At 43.5% G+C, this 17,710-nt stretch overlaps 1 protein-coding gene across 10 annotated transcripts in view; it reads right to left on the reverse strand.

The window, feature by feature from the left end:
• Positions 1–17,710, reverse strand: part of LOC144507009 (calpain-3-like) — a 132,234-nt gene that overhangs the window by 78,985 nt on the left and 35,539 nt on the right. For 9 of the 10 annotated variants that reach the window (XM_078233533.1, XM_078233531.1, XM_078233535.1 and 6 more), the window contains one exon: positions 14,775–14,844. The exons of the other annotated variant lie outside the window; for it this stretch is intronic. In XM_078233533.1, the coding sequence (XP_078089659.1) occupies positions 14,775–14,844 (70 nt within the window). The remainder of the gene's footprint in view (positions 1–14,774; positions 14,845–17,710) is intronic. 10 annotated transcript variants of the gene reach the window in all.

Raw genomic sequence — 17,710 nt, forward strand, 5'->3', positions numbered from 1 at the left:
GCCAAGCTTGCACCAACATACTGCCCGACTGAACTAAAACCCCCTTCCGGGGACCCTATCCCCTTTATTCCCATCCTATTCATGTATTTGTCCAGATGCCCCTTAAAACTCACTATCGTATCTGCTTCCACGACCTCCCCCAGCAGCGAGTTCCAGGCACCCACCACCCTCTGTGTAAAAAACATGCCTAGTACATCTCCTTTAAACCTTGCCCCTCGCACCTTAAACCTATGCCCCCTAGTAATTTACTCTTTCACCCTGGGAAAAAGCTTCTGACTATCCACTCTATCCATGCCCCTCATAAACTTGTAGACTTCTATCAGGTCGCCCCTCAACCTCCGTCCTTCCAGTGAGGACAAACCAAGTTTCTCCAACCTCTCCTCATTGCTAATGCCCTCCATACCAGGCAGCAACCTGGTAAATCTTTTCTGTACCCTCTCCAAAGCTTCCACATCCTTCTGGTAGTGTGGTGACCAGAATTGAACGCTATATTCCAAGTGCGGCCTAACTAAGGTTCGATAAAGCTGCAACATGACTTGCCAATTTTTAAGCTCAATGCCCCGGCCAATGAAGGCAAGCATTCCATATGCCTTCTTGACTACCTTCTCCATCTGCATTGCCACTTTCAGTGACCTGTGTACCTGCACACCCAGATCCCTCTGCCTATCAATACTCTTAAGGGTTCTGCCACTTACTGTATATTTCCTATCTGTATTAGACCTTCCAAAATGCATTACCTCACATTTGTCCAGATTAAATTCCATCTGCCATCTCTCCAATCGATCTATATCCTGCTGTATCCTCTGGTGGTCCTCATCACTATCTGCAAATCCACCAACCTTTATGTTGCCCGCAAACTTACTAATCAAACCAATTATATTTTCCTCCAAATCATTTATATAGATTACAAACAGCAATGGTCCCAACACTGATCCCTGAGGAACACCACTTGTCACAGCCCTCCATTCAGAAACGCACCCTTCCACTGCTACCCTCTGTCTTCTATGACCGAGCCAGTTCTGTATCCATCTTGCCAGCTCACCTCTGATACCATGCGACTTCACCTTCTGCACCAGTCTACCATGAGGAACCTTGTCAAAGGCCTTACTGAAATCCATGTAGACAACATCCACTGCCCTACCCTCATCAATCATCTTCGTCACTTCCTCGAAAAACTCGATCAAGTTAGTGAGACATGACCTCCCCTTCACAAAACCATGTTGCTCCTCGCTAATACGTCCAGTTGTTTCCAAGTGGGAGTAAATTCTGTCTCGAAGAATCCTCTCCAATAATTTCCCTACCACTGACTTCAGACTCACCGGCCTGTAATTACCTGGATTATTCTTGCTACCCTTCTTAAACAAAGGAACAACATTGGCTATTCTCCAATCCTCTGGGACCTCCCCTGTAGTCAGTGAGAATACAAAGATTTCTCTCAAGGCCCCAGCAATTTCTTCCCTTGCTTCTTTCAGTATTCTGAGGTATATCAGGCCCTGGGAACTTGTTTACCTTAATGTTTCTCAAGCACCCCAATACCTCCTCCTTTTTGATCTCAACATGACTCAAACTATCTACATACCCTTTCCCAGACTTATCATCCACCAAGTCCTTCTCTTTGGTGAATACTGACGCAAAGTATTCATTTAATACCTTGCCCATTTCCTCTGGCTCCATGCATAAATTCCCTCCCCTGTCCTTGAGTGGGCCAACCCTCTCCCTGGCTACCCTCTTGCTCTTTATATATGTATAAAAAGCCTTGTGATTTTCCTTAATCCTGCTGGTCAATGATTTTTCATGACCCATTTTAGCCCTCCTTACTCCTTGCTTAAGTTTATTTCTACTTTCCTTGTATTCCACACTTTCTTTGTGTGTTCTTAGCTTCCTAGCCTTGACAAATGCTTCCTTTTTCTCTTTGACTCGGCTCACAATGTGTCTCATTATCCAAGGTTTCCAAAACTTGCCATACTTATTCTTCATCCTTACAGGAATGTACACTAGAAAGCCTCCTATTTGAATTTTTAATTATGTGCATTTTGGATGCTTTTATTGCATTGAACCAGATTAGGAGTGTAGGTGCTGCAAATAGAGCTTTATCACTCTCATTTTACATTTTTTAAATGTTAAACCAAATTGGTAGTCAAAGGCATTCAGTGATGTGGTACAACCTGGGGTATATAGAGTTCAATTGCAGATTATCTAATTTAATGGCCGGCTAAACTCGAGGGATTAGAAGCTGCATTCCAGCTTTTCACACTCATTGCTGGTGTGTCAAGCACTCTACAGTGAGGTGTAGAACAGGTTAAACACATAGTTAAGTTATGTCTATACACTGCATCATCAAACGCTCCTAAATAAGGTACAGAATGGTTTTGTTGCAGCATAGATCTCTCATCAAGTACTGACCCAATAAACAGTCCTATGTCAACATTTCAGAGTAGGTGACATATTTTCCTGAAAGGCATTTAGGGAAAGAAACCAGATGTGCTTACCCAGAATGGCCTATATGTGACTCAAGTCCCACAAAAATACAGTTAACATTTATCTTAATTTTAACCATCTCAATCCAGTACAAAGTATAAAAATAGAACAGCATAGACCACTCAGTTGCTACCTGGGTATCGAATTGGGACATGGGATAGTCACAAATATTTTAGTCAGCCCTTATGCCGCTATCCATGATGCTATTGTCACCATATATCCCCAATACAGATCAAGTCCAACCTCCAAATTAAGGACATCGCAATTAACAATGGGCAATAAATGCTGGCCTAGCCAGCGAAGCCTACATCTTTGAATGAATATGAAAAGAAACAAAGAGCTTAATGGCCTCATTCTGTGCTCTATAATTCTAGTGCTTCTTGTTGGAGAATCTGTTGGTGTCTCTTCATAAGTGCCTCTGTGTTGGCCTTAACTCTAGCCCTGTGCATGCTGATGTTAGGTAAGCACAGTAAGAAGTCTCACAACACCTGGTTAAAGTCCAACAGATTTATTTGGTAGCAAAAGCCACTAGCCTTCGGAGCGCTGCTCCTTCATCAGGTAAGTGGGAGTTCTGTTCACAAACAGGGTATATAAAGACACAAACTCAATTTACAAAATAATGGTTGGAATGCGAGTCTTTACAGGTAATCAAGTCTCAAAGATACAGACAATGTGAGTGGAGAGAGGGTTAAGCACAGGTTAAAGGGATGTGTATTGTCTCCAGCCGGGTCAGTTAGTGAGATTTTGCAAGCCCAGGCAAGTCATGAGGGTTACAGATAGTGTGACATGAACCCAAGATCCTGGTTGAAGCCGTCCTCATGTATGCGGAACTTGGCTAACAGTCTCTGCTTAGCAACTCTGCGTTGTCGTGTGTCGTGAAGGCCGCTTTGGAGAACGCTTACCCGAAGATCAGAGGCCGAATGCCCGTGACCGCTGAAGTGTTCCCCAACAGGAAGAGAACACTCTTGCCTGGTGATTGTCGAGCGGTGTTCATTCATCCGTTGTCGTAGCATCTACATGGTCTCCCCAATATACCATGCCTCGGGACATCCTTTCCTGCAGCGTATCAGGTAGACAACGTTGGCCGAGTTGCAAGAGTATGTACCGTGTACCTGGTGGATGGTGTTCTCATGTGAGATGATGGCATCTGTGTCGATGATCCGGCACGTCTTGCACAGGTTGCTGTGGCAGGGTTGTCGTGGTCACTGTTCTCCTGAAGGCTGGGTATTTTGCTGCTGACAATGGTCTGTTTGGGGTTGTGCGGTTGTTTGAAGGCAAGAAGTGGGGGTGTGGGGATGGCCTTGGCAAAATGTTCGTCTTTATCAATGACATGTTGAAGGCTCCGGAGAAGATGTCGTAGCTTCTCCGCTCCGGGGAAGTACTGGACGATGAAGGATACTGTGTCCGCCGTGTCCCGTGTTTGTCTTCTGAGGAGGTCAGTGCGGTTTTTCGCTGTGGCGCGTCGGAACTGTCGATTGATGAGACGAGCGCCATATCCTGTTCTTATGAGGGCCATGTTCTCCAAAGCGGCCTTCACGACACACGACAACGCAGAGTCGCTGAGCAGAGGCTGATAGCCAAGGTCCGCACACATGAGGACGGCCTCAACTGGGATCTTGGGTTCGTGTCACACTATCTGTAACCCCCATGACTTGCCTGGGCTTGCACAATCTCACTAACTGTCCCGGCTGGAGACAATACACATCTCTTTAACCTGTGCTTAACCCTCTCTCCACTCACATTGTCTGTACCTTTAAGACTTGATTACGTGTAAAGACTCACATTCCAATCATTATTTTGTAAATTGAGTTTGTGTCTTTATATGCCCTGTTTGTGAACAGAACTCCCACTTACCTGACGAAGGAGCAGCGCTCCGAAAGCTAGTGGCTTTTGCTACCAAATAAACCTGTTGGACTTTAACCAGGTGTTGTGAGACTTCTTAGTGTATTTACCCCAGTCCAACGCCTGCATCTCCACATCACGATGTTAGGGAAGGACAGGATATGGCTCAGATGTCATAATTTCCATCCCCTGCCCCCACAGTATAACAATCCGCTGATGCTCACTGTATGGCCGAACACATAATGAATGGCCATTTTCACAAGATGCAGAAATGTATTAATTACTGAGAAACTATACTCCAGCAGATAAAAGGCCTTCGAAAGAAGAGAGGAACTGCAAGAGATCAATTTAATTACCTAAGTTCTGAGTCAGGTGAAGGTGCTCAACATTGGATTGGAAGAGTGAAACCAAACCCAAGGAGTGCAAGACTGTAATAGGCATGAATTCATATCTTTAGATAATGCCAACAATCAGTGGGAAATTACTATCTCATATGATGCACCAAATGAAAGAAACAGGACACCTTGTCTTCAAATTGCTGTGACATTTAAAGACAGCACTGATGCACCATCTGTTGAACTTTGCAAAGCTAATCATTCCTCTAATATTAGAAGCAGCATGTTATAGGCTGACACAGAGAGTTAAAGGAGAGAATGAATCTGTGACCTGCTTTGAGTTTCACAGCGAGAAAAGGTAATTCTTTCAGTTGCCTCTTCAACTCCTTTTTGAGTATTGACATCACTTGTTTCAATCACTAACTCTGCATTTACAACTTCACAAACTGTGCTTAAAAAAAATTCTTGTTCTCTGTCCAAATACTTCCATCTTATATTTAGTCATTGTTCTACACCGTTCTATACTCCGGAAATACAGTTAAAAGTCCTTTTCTATCAACTCTATCTCATTTCCTTGTAATCTTAAACAACTATCAAATCGATCAAAGCACTTTAATCTGCTCCAATTAATTGAAAGCTGTAATAAAAACAGTAAGTGCTGGAAACACTCTGCAGGTAAGTGAGACTCGGACATCGCTGGCTGGTCAGCATTTATTACCCATCCTTAGTTGCCCTTGGAGGGAAGTTGAGAGTCAACCACATTGCTGCGGATCTGGAGTCACATGTAGGCTAGGCCAAGTAAGGACGGCAGATTTCTTTCCCTAAAGGACATTAGTGAACCAGATGGGTTTTTCCAACAATCGACAATGGTTTCATGTTCATCAGTAGATTCTTAATTCCAGATTTCTTTATTGAATTCAAATTCCACCACCTGCTGTGGGGGGATTCAAACTCGGGTCCGCAGAACATTAGCTGAGTTTCTGGATTAATAGTCTAGCGATAATACCTCTTGGTCATCACCTCCCTCTGTAGAAAGCAACAGAGTTAGGCCTAGATTTTCATGGAGTCGTGGATACTTCAGAATCTTTTAAAAAGGAAGGTGGGACTCAGATCAAGAAGTTCCACCCCCAAATCTGGCACATCCCATTTTTGTTGGTAGGGCAAGGGAGCAGGATGTGACTCCCACATATTAGAAATACCAACTTAGCAGAGCCATTTGAACTCAATGTTGAATTCAAACAGAATCCATTTTCACTGGAGAAAGTAGATAGAAATACTTATTATGGATGGATAAGGGCTAAAGAACTGTCAGACTCTGAAGTTATTTAAATAGCCTGCCCTTTAGAAGCTGAAAGAAAATTATTCTGTGCCTGCTGAAACATAGAGGGCCTAATATTTAACAATATTTAAGAAAACAACTGATGTTGGGCAGGAAAGCCATCCACAGGCTTAATGGAGGAATAGGTGAGAAGGTGATGGAATCCCTATGCCATACCCTCTAGCATAATTAAATGCTCTCTCCCACCTCAAGACCCATCTTGGGGTCAGACTTTCAATTCACCCATTGAATCCAAAACTCACTATGGCATGGAAAGAAATAATTTGACCAATCAAATACATGTTGGCTCTCCAAAGAGCAATCCAATCCATGTGCAATTCTCTTCCCATATCCATAGCCTAGCAGGTTTATTTCCATGAAGTGCCAATCCAATTTCCTTTGAAATCATTCATCATCTCCATTTCTGCCACCTTCATGGACAGCAAGCTCCGGGTTATTATCATTCAATGCATGAAAAGTTCTTCCTCACAGTCTCTTTGCATCTCTTATCCAAAACTTAAAAATCTATGTCCTGTTGTCCTTGTACGATCAGTTAAAGGGAACAGTTTTGATTTGTCTACCTTCTCCAAACCTATAATAATCAGCTTTGCTCAAGGAGAACAACTGAAGCTTCTCTAACCTAACCTTGTAGCTAAAAACACACTTTCCTGGAACCTTCCTGGTAAATTTCATCAGCATCCTCCCAAGGACGCTCACATTCTCCCAGAACTTGATGCAACATTCTAGTTGTGGCCTAACTACAGCTTATCAAGGTTCAGCATAACTTCTCAGCTTTTCTACTAAATGCCTCTATTTGTGAACTTAAGATCCCATATGGTTTCCTATCAACCTTCTAAATATATTCTGCCACTTTCAAAAGTCTATTCATTCCTGGAGTTGGATCCCCGGGTCCATCCATCCCTTTACACTGCCATTAAGTCCATATTGAACGACAGATCTCTTCTGCCACCTTAAGCATCAGCTCACACTGCTCTGAATTAAATTCTATCTGTCACTTGTCTGCCCGTTTGGCAGTCTATTAATGTCCTGTTACAGTCGACTGGTACCATCCTCACTGCCTGAAACATCTCCAAATTTGGTATCATGAGTAAATTTTGTAATTTCACTCTGTGAATTCCAAGTCACTTATATATATATATATATCTCAAACAAGAAATGTTCGTAGCATGACACTTGGAAACATCATTGTCTACCATTCCCCATCTGAAAAACAACATGACTCTGTTTTCTGCCCTTAAGCCAAGTTTTTTATCCAAGCTAACACTGACCCTTCTATTCCATGAACCAAAATATCATTAGCAAACCTTTTACATGTTATTTTATCAAATAAGTCACTTTTTCAATATAAGGCTTCCATCCTTTTCACCTCCCAGCCACGTGTTTCTCGGCGGCAGGAAATGGCACGTTGGCACAGGATTCCCTGGCCCTGCTGCTGTCAATGAGATTTCCCACTGATGTCACCCCATGCCGTTGTGAAACCCACGAGAATCCCACCAGCATGGAGAATTCCCCCCAATGTCTCACTTAATTCGCTGCTTATTTTTTGTAATATTGGTTTGAATGTTTGCTTCTGTTAAATCTTGACACCTTGAGTCCAGTTTGATCCTGATACTTTATGCTTAAATTTCACACATAGTAATCTGATGGGATTATTTTCTGGAATGCTAATCCTTCAGACAGACTTGATTTACTGACTGCAATATTCCAGGGCTTGTTCTTGTTGAGTTGAAGGAATTGCGTTAAGTTATACTTAAGGAGCACTGACAACCAGTTATTAGTGTGCTGACAAGTTTTAAAAGATAAAGACAGGACTCTGAAGAGTGCAGTTGAACAGAGGGATCTGGGAATACAGGTACAGAGTTCCCTAAAAGTGACGTCACAGGTGGATAGGGTCGTAAAGAGTGCCTTTGGTACATTGGCCTTTATAAATCGGAGTATCGAGTATAAAAGTTGGAGTGTTATGGTAAGGTTATATAAGGCATTGGTGAGGCCGAATTTGGAGTATTGTGTACAGTTTTGGTCACCTAGTTACAGGAAGGATGTAAATAAGATTGAAAGAGTGCAGAGAAGGTTCACAAGGATGTTGCCGGGACTTGAGAAGCTGAGTTACAGAGAGAGATTGAATAGGTTGGGACTTTATTCCCTGGAGCGTAGAAGATTGAGGGGAGATTTGATAGAGGTGTATAAGATTTTGATGGGTATAGATAGAGTGAATGCAAGCAGGCTTTTTCCGCTGAGGCTAGGGGAGAAAAAAACCAGAGGGCATGGGTTAAGGGTGAAAGGAGAAAAGTTTAAAGGGAATATTAGGGGGGGCTTCTTCACGCAGAGAGTGGTGGGAGTGTGGAATGAGCTGCCGGATAAAGTGGTAAATGCGGGGTCACTTTTAACATTTAAGAAAAACCTGGACGGGTTCATGGATGAGAGGGGTGTGGAGGGATATGGTCCAAGTGCAGGTCAGTGGGACTAGGCATAAAATGGTTCGGCACAGACAAGAAGGGCCAAAGGGCCTGTTTCTGAGCTGTAATTTTCTATGGTTCTATGGTTCTAACTGGACTTTACCTGGTGAATTTCATGCACATCAAGTAAGTCTTAAGAAATTCAACCCTTTCCCATTTTAATTACCCAAGATGTAGCACACACTCCATGGACAGGTACAGTGCAGCTAGATGCAGAGTAAAGCTCTTTCCACTGAGCCCCAACAGTAAGCCATGGTCCCAATTGCACAGCCGTGTGCCCACAGGATGGTTACATCTGGTTAAGGGGGAGTGCTATGTGAAATTTAGTTGTTTAATAAGCTTTTGAAAACTGTGTATTACTGTGTATAATTGGAACACATTATTCAGGAGCCCAGGGTAAAACTCTGGATATTGTGGCAATGGAGACACAGTGCAGATTCATTGGAGAGCTGCTTGGCACGGGGAAATATGAATTTATATTGATGAAGGGTCATCAGTCTGACATATTAAACCTGTATTTTCACTCCAGAGGCAGGAGTGCAGTGTCGAGAAATCTTCTGTCTCCCCACAACCATCTCAGCAAAAAGTGCCTTTGTTTCATTCTGTTGGGGGGAGGGCACAGAGTGAAATCTGGCCACCACCCCCTGGATGCAGATCAGATGTGGGCCATTCTCTAGCTGTAGGTATTTCTAAGGATTTCAGAAATATCTGTCAGTATTTCACACAGATTTCTTTTTGAGGTTCTGTCTCAGTTGTTAAGGTTGGAGTTATACCTAGCACAAAGAAGAACAATTATTTCAGCCCCTGCAGCAGTTCCTTAGGGCAGCATCCTAAGCACAGCCATCTTCAGTTCTTTCATCAATGACCTTTCCTCAAACAAAAGCTCAGAAATGAGATGGTTGCAGAAGGTTGCACAGTGTTCAATACCGTTCGCAACTCCTCATTTACTGAAGATGTCCATGCCCGCATACAGCAAGAACTGGTCAATATTCAGGCTTGGGCTGATATGTGACAAGTAACATGCCACTCAAATGCCAGAAAATGATCATCTCCAACAAGAGTGAATCTAACCATTTCCCCATGACAGTCAACAGCATTACCATTGCTGAACATCCACCATCAACATCCTGGATTATCAATGATCAGAAACTTGACTGAACCAGTCAGATGAACACTACTGCTACAAAAGCAGTTCCAAGGCTAGGAATTCTGTGTGATTAACTAATTTTCTGTCTCTCCAAAGCCTAACTACTATCTGCACTGCACAAGTCAAGAATCTGACGAAATACTCTCCATTTGCCTGGATGCTTGATACCATCCTGGACAAAGCAGCCCACTTCATTTGCAGCCTATCCACCAGTTAAAACATCCACTCTCTTCACCACCAGTTCATTGTGGCAGCAGAGTATACCATCTACAAGTTACACTGCAGCAACTCACCAGGGCTCCATCAATAGCAACCTCCAAATCTACAACCTCTACTTTCCTCCGGGTGTTCCGGTTTCCTCCCACTGTCTGAAAGACGTGCGAGTTAGGTGCATTAGCCATGCTAAATTCTCCCTCATTGTATCCAAACAGGCGCCAGAATGTGACGACTAGTAACTTTTACAGTAACGTCATTGCAGTGTTAATGTAAGCCTAGTTGTGACACTAATAAAATAAAATAAACTAAACTAGGACAAACACAGCAGATTCATTGAAACACTAGCATCTGCAAATGCCCCTCCAAGACAGACACCACCCTGATATGGAATATATCACTGTTTCTTCATTGTCATGGTTCAAAATCCTGCAGCTCCATCCCTAGCAGCACTGTGGGAGTACTTACACCAGTTGAACTGCAGCAGTTCATGCAGACTCAACACCACCTTCTCAAGAGCAATTAGAGATGGACAATAAATGTTGGCCTAGCTAGTGATGCCCCTATCACATGTACAAATGCAAGAAACAAATATTTTGCTGTTGATGATACAGAGCATGCTCCATCTGAACACAGAGAATCCACTAGCAGCACATCTGATTGTTAGGACATGGTTTGCTGAAACAATAGCCTGTACAAAGGTCGGCAGCTTGCTGGGGTGCTGCTCCTAATGGGCATTGTTCCAAAGCACTGACCCGAGGCCCAGCACCTATCTCACACAATGCTATTTTATGCTTGTCAGCATACAGTAGCTCCAGCAATTGTTCTATGAAGAATGGAAGAAACACTCTGCTCTTATATCACTTATTAACCCTCCAAAAGCTGTGATATTTTTCCTTAATTTTGTCATCCTTCGTGACTTGTACTGGGGAATAGCTATATAGGTACCGGTGACTAGTGTTCAGGTGGTGAGTCTTGAAAGAAGTTTGATCCCAGTTTTGCCTCTCTTCACACTACATATTAAGCAGTGACCTCGAGGTGTTGCATAAGCTAAGGGATTGGGAGCATTCCCTGCAATGAACACAGCTGTTAGCAGGAAGAAAGATTTGTATTTACATAATGCTTATTACAATAACCAAACCTCCCAAAGTACTTTGCAGTCAATGAAATACTTCTGAAGTGTTGTCACTGTTGTAATGTAGAAATATGTGACAGTCAATTTGCACACTAACAGTAATGTGATAATGACCAGATAATCTGTTATTTTGTAGTGTTAATTGAGAGATATAAAATAGCTAGGACACCAGGGATAATTCCTCTATTAGTCCCCAACACCACCCCATATCAATGGGCGTGGTGGGATCATCTGGTCCTGCCGCTGTCAACGGAGTTTTTGTTCGCACTCTCTGCTGCCGGAGGACCCATGGCAGGGAACGGGGAGCGCCATCAGTGGGGCCGGAAGATCCCACCAGTGGGAACAGTAGGAAAATCCAGTCCACTACCTCTGATAGTACAGAGGCCTCAGTAACGTGCTGGACTGTCAACCTTGATTATTGTGCTCAAGTCTTAGAAAACAACCTGAACCCACAATCTCTGACTCAGAAGCAAGGTGCCCAAGGTGGAAAACTAAATGCAACCACTACATATGGACTAACAGGCAATTGTTAAAAGTATTGTTGTACACTGCAAGGTAAATGTTTAAAATATACTTACCTGAACCCTCAAAGCAGGCAATTCCGACCATCATTCTCCACCATCCACCCTCAACATAATCTTGAATATCCCAGTTACAACCATAAACTCTCCCAATCACTGGTGCCATCCTGCACAAACTTGGTCGCTACCTTTCTGACCGCAGCCCCCAATCTCCACGATTACTACCCATCTTCATGGACCCCCATTCATTTTTAGTCCTTCCGACCCACAATCCTCTTAATGACTCACCTGAAGGCCACTGTCACCAATGAGTCCTCAGCCCCAGCAAGTTGCCTGGGACGCCTTTTAGCTGTCAGCCATGCACCAGTTAAATGATAACGAGGCCCAAGGTGCAACGCTAAGTGGACCCTGGGCCTATCTGTGGCATTTTGGGTTCGGCAAATTGCTAAGCTGATATGTTTCAAATTCACATGTTTCTATGATTTCATTAGCCAACTGTTAATAACATATAATTCTTCCATTTTTTTGCAGAATGAGAAATTTCACATTGCTGGTTCCTACTAATTCATCGGAACTGATCAGTAACCTCACGTGCATGAGTTTCCAAGCAGCAGCCACTATGTCCATTTAACTGTTCATGGGATGCTGAGGTTCAAATGCCAAGAAACACAAGTGAAAAGTGAAAGTGGAGTGAGACAGAACATTTTCTTCAAAGGATAATAGTCTTATAAAAGTTTCTGGGCGAGGCTATTGAAACAGGATATTTGTGGGGTCAGGAAACTACACATTTCTGACAAGAAAGAGCTGAGGATTATGGGGAGAAAGTGGAAAGTAGGGACAATCTTAAGTGTGGATTTTCTTGGGCCTAATGGTCTCTTTCTCTACCTGATAGCAACCACAGCTTTCAGTGAATAATAGCCTGCTAGTGGTTACTTGGAAATGAAGACAACTGTGTGAGAAGCCATCTGATCAGTGATCTAGTCATACTTACTGGAAATTTGAGAACTCTTCTCAACAACTCACAATAAGGCCCATTCATGGAAACAGAAATGTTTTTCATTACATAAAAATCACTGGCCAGGAGGGGAAGGATGTTACCGGGGCAGAAATACTTCCTCCTCCTTCTTAATTTCATCAACCAGGAAAAATCTTGGGAGAAGATCAGTAGAACAAAATGAACCTCCATCCTGTAATTTACCCAGAAGAAGAATTGTTTTCTCAAAGTCGCAAAGATCACACAGAACATCGTCTTCACCACAATGTGAGGTGGACTGCAGTTGGTTGGGCCACAAGAACCAAAAGGCCTTAGGGGGCCCGAGTCTTTGAACTGGAGCCAAAGTGGTCAAAAATCAGCCAACCAGTCAGTCAGTATCTCCCCGTTCATCTGATATTTCAAACCAGAGGTTAATAATGCTGTTATATGTAACCGGCTGCTGTTTGTAATTACTTGCCCTTCAGGAACTACATATGAATAATGCACACTTGTATCTGAACAGGTTTTTTTGTGATGTGTAACTAACATTTGTTTTTTTCTCTCTCTGTGATAATACCCAGGACTTGCATGGGGAATCATTGAGTGACCTCCCTATAGGACTCGTAAAATATGAGCTCCCTGATGATTGGTAATTACCTTAGCAGATGGAGCCCATATACCGAGCCCTTTGTAAAGCAGGCCCTTGAGTGGGTCCATTGTATTGTCGCGTTTGGGACCTGTTTGTGTTTACCACAGGCTTGTGGTTTTGCTTGATTTTATTTTGTGCAATAAAGCTGTTCCTTTACAGCTGACTCCTGGAGTTATTATACTCTTTAAGAAATACTTGATAACTGATCTACACATAGGGACCATGGTAACAGGACATTTTGATTGTGCCCTCCTGACCCTCAGTCCTAGTCACACGTTGATGTCTCACCTGAGGACCAGTGCTACCATTGAGTTCTCAACCCCAGCAAGCTGCCTGGGACACCTTTTATCCAACTCGATTTTCAAGTTTGCTGACGACACCGCCATAGTAGGTCGGATCTCAAACAATGATGAGACAGAGTACAGGAATGAGATAGAGAATCTGGTGAACTGGTGCGGCAACAATAATCTCTCCCTCAATGTCAACAAAACGAAGGAGATTGTCATCGACTTCAGGAAGCATAAGGGAGAACATGTCCCTATCTACATCAACGGGGATGAAGTGGAAAGTGTTGAGAGCTTCAAATTTTTAGGTGTTCAGATCACCAATAACCTGTCCTGGTCCCCCCATACCAACATTATAGTTAGGAAAGCCCACCAACACCTCTACTTTCTCAGAAGACTAAGGAAATTTAGCATGTCAGCTACGACTCTCACCAAGTTTTACAGATGCACCATAGAAAGCATGCTTTCTGGCTGTATCACAGCTTGGTATGGCTCCTGCTCTGCCAAGACCACAAGAAACTACAAAAGGTTGTGAATGTAGCCCAGTCCATCATGCAAACCAGCCTCCCATCCATTCCCGCTGCCTCGGCAAAGCAGCCAGCATAACTAAGGACCCCACGCACCCACACATTCTCTCTTCCACCTCCTTCCGTCGGGAAAAAGATACAAAAGTCTGAGGTCATTAACTAACCGACTCAACAACAGCTTCTTCCCTGCTGCCGTCAGACTTTTAAATGGACCTACCTTGCATTAAGTTGATCTTTCCCTACACCCTAGCTTTGACTGTAACACTACATTCTACTCTCTCGTTTCCTTCTCTATGAATAGTATGCTCTGTCTGTATAGCGCGCAAGAAACAATACTTTTCACTGTATGCTAATACATGTGACAATAATAAATCAAATCAAATCAAATCTGTCAGCAATTCACTAGTTAAATGATAATAAGGTGCAATACTAAGTTGGTCCTGGGTCTATCTGTGGCATTTTGGGTCCAGGCAAATTTCTAAGCAGATACTTTTCAAATTCGCATGTTCCTATGATTTCCACATTGGTAGAGGATAGTTTTTCTTCTCACTGGATGTCTTTATACTTTCAGGCAATGACATTCTTTTTTGCATTACTTACTTGCTCCAACACTATATGAAAATATTTATTTTTGAGGGTGACCAGTTAACATACTGGATCCCTGTTAGTACCAACTACAGAATGGAAAGCATTACTGGCATAATTTTAATGCATTCATGCCAAATTCTTCCACTCTATTATAACCAACTTTATAACCTTATAACCTGTTTAAATTAAAATAGCTGATCAATGGTGTTGTCGAAGCTATTGAGTGTTGGTCCCATACTAGCTCCCAAGTAATTTCAAGGCTTAGAAAACTTCAAGCAAGAGCTTACCCAAATCTCCTTGACAGATATCAGTTCTTGAGGCTCCACCAATGATGAACTTTGGATTCTCACAGATTTCCTGACAAGGAAACAAATCATAATTAGTCGGGCCTGTCAGCAACTGAAAATGTTCTCTTAACTCGAACATTCCCCTCTTCAACTTGGGAAAATATTTATTTCTTTATTGTTTCATGGAATATGGGCATCACTGGCAAGGCCAGCATTTGTTGCCCACTCCTTGTTGCCCTTGAAATGAATGGCTTGCTAGGCTAGTCAGAAAGCAGTTAAGAGTCAACCACATTGCAGTTGGTCTGGAATCACATGTAGGCCAGATTGGGTATGGAAGGGAAATATTAGGAGAGATGATCAAAAGCTTGGTCAAAAAGATAGGTTTTAAGGAGTGTGTAAAAAGTGGAGTAATGTAGAGTTGAAGGGAGGTCATTTTAGAGCTGAGGCCTAAGCAGCTGAAAGCATGGTCACCATTGGTAGAGCAAATATAATTGGGAATGTACAAGAGAATTAGAGCAATGCAAATATCTCAGAGGGCTTTGGGACTGGAGGAGATTACAAAGGTAGGGAGGGCAAGGCCATGCAGGGTTTGAAAACAAGAATGAGAATTTTAAAATCAAAGGGAGCGATCTTACCTGCTGTTCACACCACGCTCCCGCAGCAGCGAGGTCGGAGAATTTGGCCGCCAGCCAAATCTCCATTCACTGCAGCGGGACGGGAAAATTCCGCCGCCGTGATCAGTGATAAGATTCCAGCTAAAATGTTTCTTTGCTGGGAGCCAACATAGTTCAGCGGGCACTTGGGCGAACAGGAGAATGGGACTTCTCCGAGTTAAGACATGAGCAGCAGAGTTTGGGGTGACCTCAAGTTTACAGAAGGTAGAATGTAGCAGACAACAAGGCAGCATTTGGCTTAGTGTGACATCAAAGAGGCCTACTAAAGGTGAGGTCAATGATATCACTGACCCCACTGTCAGAGATCACGCTTAGCACAAACAAAAGTAGAGGCAAATCATCACAGCACCATATCATTGCTGCAGGTGCAATCATCTTCAGCTGCTTCAGCAATAGCTTCCATCAGAAAGTCGGAAGTATGGATATTTGCTGCTGATTGCAGAGTATTCAGTTCTACACCTGCATGCAGCAAGACCTAGACAACATTCAGCTTCGGGCTGATAAACAGCAGTAAGATTTGTGCCACCCAAATGGCAGGCAATGACCATCTCCAACAAGACAACATCTAACCATCTCCCCTTGGAATTCAACAATATTAGTAAGAAGTCTCATAACACCAGGTTAAAGTCCAACAGGTTTATTTGGCAGCACAAGCTTTCGGAGGACTGCTCCTTCATCAGGTGAGTGAGGAGTTGTGTTCACAACAGGGCATATACAGACACAAACTCAATTTACAAGATAATGGTTGGAATGCGAGTCTTTACAGGTAATCAAGTCTTAAAGGTACAGACAATGTGAGTGGAGAGAGGGCCAAGCACAAGTTAAAGAGATGTGTATTGTCTCCAGCCAGGACAGTTAGTGAGGTTTTGCAAGCCCAGGCAAGTCGTGGGGGTTACAGATAGTGTGACATGAACCCAAGATCCTGGTTGAGGTCGTCCCCATGTGTGCGGAACTTGGCTATCAGTTTCTGCTAAGCGATTCTGCGTTGTCGTGAAGGCCGCCTTGGAGAACACTTACCCGAAGATCAGACGCTGAATGCCCATGACTGCTGAAGTGTTCCCCGGCTGGAAGGGAACACTCCTGCCTGGTGATTTTCGAGCGGTGTTCATTCATCCGTTGTTGTAGCGTCTGCATGATCTCCCCAATGTACCATGCCTCGGGACATCCTTTCCTGCAGCGTATCAGATTACCTGTAAAGATTACCTGTAAATTACCTATAAAGACTCGCATTCCAACCATTATCTTGTAAATTGAGTTTGTGTCTTTATATGCCCTGTTTGTGAACACAAGTCCTCACTCACCTGAAGAAGGAGCTTGAGGCTCCGAAAGCTAGTGCTGCCAAATAAACCTGTTGGACTTTAACCTGGTGTTGTGATACTTCTTACTGTGCTTACCACAGTCCAACGCCGGCATCTCCACATCATGCGTATCAGGTTGACAACGTTGGCCGAGTCGCAAGGGTATGTACCGTGTACCTGGTGGATAGTGTTCTCACGTGACATGATGGCATCAGTTTCGATGATCCGGTATGTCTTGCAGAGGTTGCGGTGGCAGGTGTCAGGGGTCACTGTTCCCCTGAAGGCTGGGTAGTTTGCTGCGGACAATGGTCTGTTTGAGGTTGTGCGGTTGTTTGAAGGCAAGAAGTGGGGGTGTGGGGATAGCCTTGGCATGATATTCGTCTTCATCGATGACATGTTGAAGGCTCCGGAGAAGATGTCGTAGCTTCTCCGCTCCGGGGAAGTACTGGACGACGTATCCCATGTTTGTCTTCTGAAGAGGTCGGTGCGGTTTTTCGCTGTGACACGTCGGAACTGTCAATCGATGTGTCAAGCGCCATATCCTGTTCTTATGAGGGCGTCTTTCAACATCTGTAGGTGTCTGTTGTGATCCTCCTCATCTGAGCAGATCCAGGAGGGCTTGTCCGTAGGGAATGGCTTCTTTAATATGTTTAGAGTTGAAGCTGGAGAAGTGGAGCATCGTGAGGTTATCCGTGGGCTTGTGGTACAGTGAAGTGCTGAGGTGACCATCCTTGATGGAGATGCGTGTGTCCAAGAATGCAACCGATTCCGGAGAGTAGTCCATGGTGAGTCTGATGGTGGATGGAACTTGTTGATGTCATCATATAGTTGTTTCAATGATTGTCCGCCATGAGTCCAAAGGAAGAAAATGTCATCGATGTATCTAGTGTATAGCGTCGGTTGAAGGTCCTGTGCGGTGAAGAGGTCTTGTTCAAACCTGTGCATAAAAATGTTGGCATATTGA

The sequence above is a fragment of the Mustelus asterias genome, chromosome 18, assembly GCF_964213995.1.
Source record: "Mustelus asterias chromosome 18, sMusAst1.hap1.1, whole genome shotgun sequence".
Classification (NCBI taxonomy): Eukaryota; Metazoa; Chordata; class Chondrichthyes; order Carcharhiniformes; family Triakidae; genus Mustelus; species Mustelus asterias.